This window comes from Anas platyrhynchos, chromosome 1 (genome assembly GCF_047663525.1).
Source record: "Anas platyrhynchos isolate ZD024472 breed Pekin duck chromosome 1, IASCAAS_PekinDuck_T2T, whole genome shotgun sequence".
In the NCBI taxonomy this organism is placed as follows: Eukaryota; Metazoa; Chordata; class Aves; order Anseriformes; family Anatidae; genus Anas; species Anas platyrhynchos.
In genome coordinates, this window is record NC_092587.1 from 137,569,515 (window position 1) to 137,575,843 (window position 6,329).

At 40.0% G+C, this 6,329-nt stretch overlaps 1 protein-coding gene and 1 non-coding gene across 2 annotated transcripts in view; both read left to right on the top strand.

The window, feature by feature from the left end:
• Nucleotides 1-3,863, top strand: part of SLC9A7 (solute carrier family 9 member A7) — a 62,706-nt gene extending 58,843 nt beyond the window's left edge. The window contains exon 17 of the mRNA XM_027454186.3: nt 2,726-3,863. Coding sequence (XP_027309987.2) covers nt 2,726-2,974 — 249 coding nt within the window. The 3' untranslated portion in view covers nt 2,975-3,863. The remainder of the gene's footprint in view (nt 1-2,725) is intronic.
• On the top strand, nt 621-814 carry LOC113842461 (U2 spliceosomal RNA). The gene has a single exon (XR_003494996.1). It is a non-coding gene; the product is annotated as a U2 spliceosomal RNA (small nuclear RNA).
• Nucleotides 3,864-6,329: the final 2,466 nt, after the last annotated feature.

Here is a 6,329-nt window from a genome sequence, read left to right on the forward strand (position 1 = left end):
AACCAGTTGGACAGAGTGCTGTAAAGTCTGTGGGTTACAGTGCCCAAGTTGAAACAAGATTCAGTCTTTTGTAGGATGTTGGATTTAGGTACTTAGACATGGTAGTTTTTAAGTAGTGAAGTTCAGACCTGCATTTCTTGAGCGAATTGAAGTTACTCTTAACAGAGTTGTAGGGGATTGTAGAGGCCAGTTTAGGGTTATTCTTGGAAGAATTTCAAGTCTCGAGGGACCGACTTGGATACATTTCCTGTCTTTCTTGAAAGAATTGTTCATGCTGCATGAAGCACAGTAGGTTTATTCATGCATCCTCTGCGCTTGTAAACGTAGCATCAAATCTGTATACTACATGGGTTTGTTCATGTATGTTCTCTGGGGAAGCGTGTGAAATGAATTGCCTGCTGTTTGCAGCGTGCTTCAGAAGGGAAACAAGTAAGAGGAGCTTGCCTCACACAAGGCAATGTTTGTTCACTATATTGAGAGAAAGCTCAGTGCTTTCTCCGGAACTGATTGTGTTTATGTACGTGCATGTACAACCTGGGAAAACCAGAAAAGATTTAGTTAGGAATTGCCATCTAGTATAAGGCTTGTGGCCCCTGTCTCTACTCAACATTTTTCTTCCAAGAGCTGTTCAGCCTTTTGGGGAAGCTCAGGTGTAATGTGTGTTCTTGCTAGTTTCACATCTGGTATGCCCTTGCTGCCAGGACTCGCTGTGAAGTGGCGTTGTGGAGTCAGGAGGTGACTGTGGAGCTTGCTGAGCTGCTCCACATATTGCCCTGGGATCGATTGCAGTACCTCCAAGTGCACTGTCTACCCTTCCTTGATGCTATTCCAAGGGCAAACACAGGCAACTTGTGATACATCTTTGCAGCCTCTTGGGCTTTTTAGAATATAATCGGTCACAAACTACTTTTTTTTTTTTAATTCATATTAGTGTTTCTGCTTGTCATCTTAATTTGAATGTCTCTTCTTCAAAAACGGAATATAGAAAGATATCAGATTTTCTTAAACAGCTGGTTGTTTTCTGTACCTTTTTTATTCATCTTGGTTTTATTCGCCAGACTTGCTTATTTTTTGCTGTAGGAAGTTTATAAAGGCTGTTCTGTTCACTGTATCTGAACCTTTTAATTTTTACTTTTTTTCTCATTAAGACAGTTCAGTAGTTTGGTGTTTTTTTTTTTTTTTCAATCAAAGAAAGGAAGAATACCAAACTCTGTTTGCTCTCTGAGAACAGTGCTCTTTATCACAGTAATACTATCTGTAAATCTGTGATGATGAACTTGGATGCCACAAAGGTTCTGAGAAATTAGCGTTCAGTCTAAGTAGGACTTGTCTTGTACCTGACACTGAAATGCATCGCTTTTTTTTGTTGGTTTTGGTAAACTCCTGACACCTCTTTGAGTCCTGCCTAGTTGACATTCTGTATCATCCAGAGGGTTATACTGCTTTATTCTGAGTGGTTGTCATCCTGAAATAAGGACAGGCAGTTTTCCCAGGAAGTTTTATTTAGCTAGGCACAGAGATTTTCATCACAGACAGATTAATCAAAATTGTCAGTCTCAAGTGTACTGAAATCCTGTTCTGCAATATAAGTAGGGTTTTCTGGTCAGGCTGATCTCACACAGCCTGTGCCCTGTCCCCTCCTTCCTTTGCTGTAGTGGAAGAAAATGATGTATTATGAGAACGTAGCCTGATCAGCATCCAGCCTACCAGGGAGAGCAGCAATACATGCACCTAAATTTCATTTTCTTGCTAAGCAATATGGAGCCATTCACATGGAGAAATGCTTTCAGTTGTAGGACAGCAAGGTTATAGTATTGACAGAATTTTCTTCGAACGTGAGGAAAAGCCATTTTCTGACCAATTCAGCCTTTTGTGAAGACCATGCTAAACAGCAGTGAATTATTGTGTAATGGCTTGCTGTTGTACTGTGCTGCGTAGGAAAACTAAATTCAAGTGTTTTATTATACTTCACTGATTTCTAGTCCTTGACAATATATTTCATCCCATCTCCATCAAAACAAGTTCATAGGGTTTCATGAGCCACTTGCCTGCATGACTTTGAAAAGAGAACACTTCAGAACTAGTCACAAATTTATGAAGGAATCATTTTCTTTTATCAGCCTTTCCTGCTGCCAGGGCTCAGGAGTGTTCCTAAGAACTAGGTCAAGTAATTCTCAGTTTAGTATCAGGTAAACAGAGTAAGCAGATATTTGAAATGTTTGGCTCAAGAACTAAACACAATTTATTGAGGAAGCTTTGAATATAAAGAACTTGGACTTAATGAATTCTTAGCAGTTTAATGAATCTTCTGCTTCTGAACTTGTCTAATGAGCGAAAGATGCAACTCAGACTTTATCTGGAATTACTTAATTGTGCGTGGTCTCAAGACTGTATTTTTCTATACAGCCTTCTAAATTGTCATGCAAAAACCACCATAGACTGCTTCTCTCTTGTGCTTCTGGTGAACTTCCAGTGCTATTAAATTGATAAATCTGTTCTTGGATTCAGCTCCCCCTCATCTATCCACAAGAGCAGTAGTTATTCAGAGAACAGTAATCTGATTTGCAAACACTGGGTTCAAGGTTATTTTTAACACCTTCTTAAGGTGGAATTTTACCTCTTGTTGCTTCTGTATTGGCATGTAGGTAAACTTTCCTGTTCCATTATCTCTCTGGCAAAGACCTAATGTCGTGCACTGTACAAAGACTTTTCTCCTTTATTCCAGAATCAAGAACAGCTTAGAGAAGAGGATTCTGATTTTATTCTCAACGACGGTGACCTCACTGTGACATATGGTGACACAACAATAACTGCAAACGGTTCCTCAGGCCCCCATACAGCTACCACTAGCCTTGATGGCAGGAGAACAAAGAGTAATTCAGAGGAGGCACTGGAACGTGACTTGGGAGCAGCAGACCATGAAGTTACGAGCAGGGGTACCCGGCTAGTTTTTCCTCTGGAAGACAATGCATGATTACTGACTCAGTAAAAACAACTCTTGCTCTGCGGATGGATCAAGGAAGACTGCAGGCCACTGTGTCACTTGAGGTGGGATGCTTATTTGAACAAGTTAATGTGTTTGAGTGGTTTTACTAAGGTCTGAAGATGTCCCCTATTTTTTACTCAAGATGCTGACAGTGGGGGTTTTCTAAATGTCTGAAAACAGACAAATGAAAACTGGTCACGCTCTGCTTTTAAACCACACATTGAATCTCAGTATAATTAAGATGCTGCAGTTGTCTTGTTCAGCTGCAGCAGCTCTCTCTGAGAAGAGGTATGTGGCAAAATTGTCATAGAACTGAGCTTGTCTTGGCTTAGCTTGTGAATGTGGAAGAAGAAATATAAACGAGATGATTATGAGACAAAAAGGAATGTGTGTGTATCTGAATGTGGAGAGATCCATTGTTAACTTCTCTAGTGAGGATGAGGAATCCAGAGGTAAAATGGGACAGTGTACCTTAGGAGCACAGGCTCGTGAATGCAGCACTGTGGCAAATCTGTTACTACAAGCTGTACTTAATGTGTTTCAGGGGAAAAAAAAAAGGGAAAATTTCTTCACTGGACGTGTATTTAAATAGGAAGACAATGAGCTGTTTGTCCCCTTAGCTTTGGGCAACTTGACTACTAGCCTACGTCTAGTGCCTCAAAAGCGTAACGTCCAACTTCTTGTGGTCCAAGACATGCCTGGAGCCAGGCTCTTGAGCAGAAGTCATGAGGAAAAACCTTCTCTCCCTTAAGGCTATTAAAATCAGTTGAAGATAGGTGGAAATATGTCTTGGGCTGGGGAAAACAGCTGATAAGAGGAGGAAAAAGAAGGGAAGGGGAAAAAAAAAAAAAGAAAGCAGTATTGAAGTTGCGTGGAACCGTGAGGTTTCATATTTCTCAGAAGAATCCATAGACTCTGCTTGCAGTTCCTGTGTGACAAACAGCAAACATTTAACTATAAGGACAGACAAACATTGCGGGCTTTACCATTTGTGTCTATCCGAAAAGGAAGGTGTTTACTGCTCTTCTTTTTTGCAGAGTAGATGTGAAACTTCAGTGGGGCATTGCACAACAATATATAAACTACAGAAGTGACAAACTGTAGTATCATCTTAAATGTGAAAAGGGAAAATAAAATCTTTGCCTAGTATTTAGCCCATTTACATGTAGGCTAGCTTTAACGTATTGCTTAATGCTTTTTACTTTCAAAGTGAGGCGATATCATTGTCTTTGCCAGTAGCTGAAAACTGTTATGCTTTGAAGAGCAGTTCAGCTGTTTAAAGCATGCTAAAATGTCATTTCCCATGTCTCGAAAGGTTTATTTTTCAAACCATTCTGTGGCCCACTAATGTGATGTAATATCAGTTTGTCTAAAAATTGTGGTTTTATCTTGCTGCCATTTCAGTTGTTTGTCATAAAATTGTGTGTGAGTAAATACCCACTCTGTTTTTCCACAACTATTAAACTTAATGATGGGCTAACAATGACAACTTGCTGCTACAGAGAAACATTGCAGTTGTATCGTCTAAGTCTGCTTTCTTTCAAATGTGTTTGAGTGATCTACCTCCTTGTGTGTCCCTCCAAGATGAAATTTTTAAAGGGCATTGATCTGTAATGACTATCTGACATTAAAGAAGAAAGACTTGAGGAAACATAGAAGCTTTTTTTGTGGGGAAAACTGGAGGTCTGAGCTCTGTTCTTACATGGTGAAGAGTAACAAACCCTGATGAAGATCTCTGAGAAGAACAAACTCGAGAAAGACAAAGATGGCAAGGATCCACACTCTATTTATACTGTCTGTGGCTTGTTTTATTTTATTTTTCTTTTTAAGTGCTGGCAGTACAAAAAGTAGCTTAAAAACTATGAAAACAAGAGTCTTGAGGACCCACTCTGAGTGAGGACTTGAGGCTTCAACAACAGTTAATTGAGTTATCAGCGAGTTGTATGAACTAAATTTTGGCTTGAGACGGTGAAATCTATCCAAAATAAACGTACATAATACAGTAAGGCAAACCTTTACAGGCAGCTTGAAGCTGAAATGTACCAAATTACTTTGACTGGAAAACAGGGGTGTATGCAGAGATCTGTTCCTCAGAAGAAAGATCATGTACAGATTGTAAAAATAAAAAATCTATTTCATTAGATCTCTTAGGAAGACTAAAGTATTTTGAAAGCATCAGTAAATCATCTGTAGTAGATTTGTCTATGTTTATAATTTCTATGGCAAAGATAAATGGCCAAGAGTGACTTCTTACACAGGCAGATAGTAACAAGACCAAGGGGAATGGCTTTAAACTAAAAAAGGGTAGTTTTAGGTTAGGTGTAAGGAATAAATTCTCTCAGAGGGCGGTGAGGCCCTGGCACAGGCTGCCCAGAGAAGCTGTGGATGCCCCATCCCTGGAGGTGTTCAAGGCCAGGCTGGATGGGGCTTTGGGCAGCCTGGTCTGCTGGGAGGTGTCCCTGCCCATAGCAGGGGGGTTGGAACTGGATGGGCTTTAAGGTCCCTTTTGACCCAAGTCATTCTATAATTTTATGAATCGAGTTTGCCAGTAAGCCCAAAATGTGGTTGTGAAAGGGCAGGGAAAGTAGACTGATCACTGATGAGAAGTGATGAATAAAGTAGTCTAACTTTTGTATGCGAGAATTACTTGAAACACTTCTCCAACATAATGAGGAAAGACCTGTACACACAACCTTAGTTTTATTCCTTGATTTTTTTAAAAATTCTTTTTAAAAATCTTTTAATTCTTTATTTTAAATCTTCAAAAATGTCAGCTGAAATCTTCCACTGTCAACTGAAGGTAAGCTGCACTATCTAGCCTGTTCTTACTACATTGATCCCTGTACAAAATTCCCAATTTTCCTTTACTGAAAAAGTGGGGGGGAGACAAAAGCAAGAAACAAAATCAAGAAAAAATATAATAAAGCTGCTTGCCCTGAAACAACACGTTGTCCTGAAAAGCTGCATACTTCACCAACTAGTGCTCTCCGAAAGATCCCTTCAGTTCCTTTCCAATAAGTTGCTGAGCTGGCAAGAACTTGACCTACTGCACAGCAGATGTGTAATTTCTTAGGACTTGTGTGTGAGGTTTTGCACAGAGGAAACAGCCTAAGACTGGGATGAACAGCAGTTGATACATACTAGCATCCTTTCCAGATAAGAAGAGGAAAGCATGTAAGATGAGGGTCTTCATTGAAAAAAGTATTGCTATGCCAGCATGGGGTGTTGCAGCCTGTGTGGCTGCAGCCTTGGGGATGAGCGATTCCTCCTTGTAGGTTTTTGCTTACTGCATCAACTTACTGCTGTAAGTCTTCACCTGAAGTTGCCAAGGTATCTCCTGATA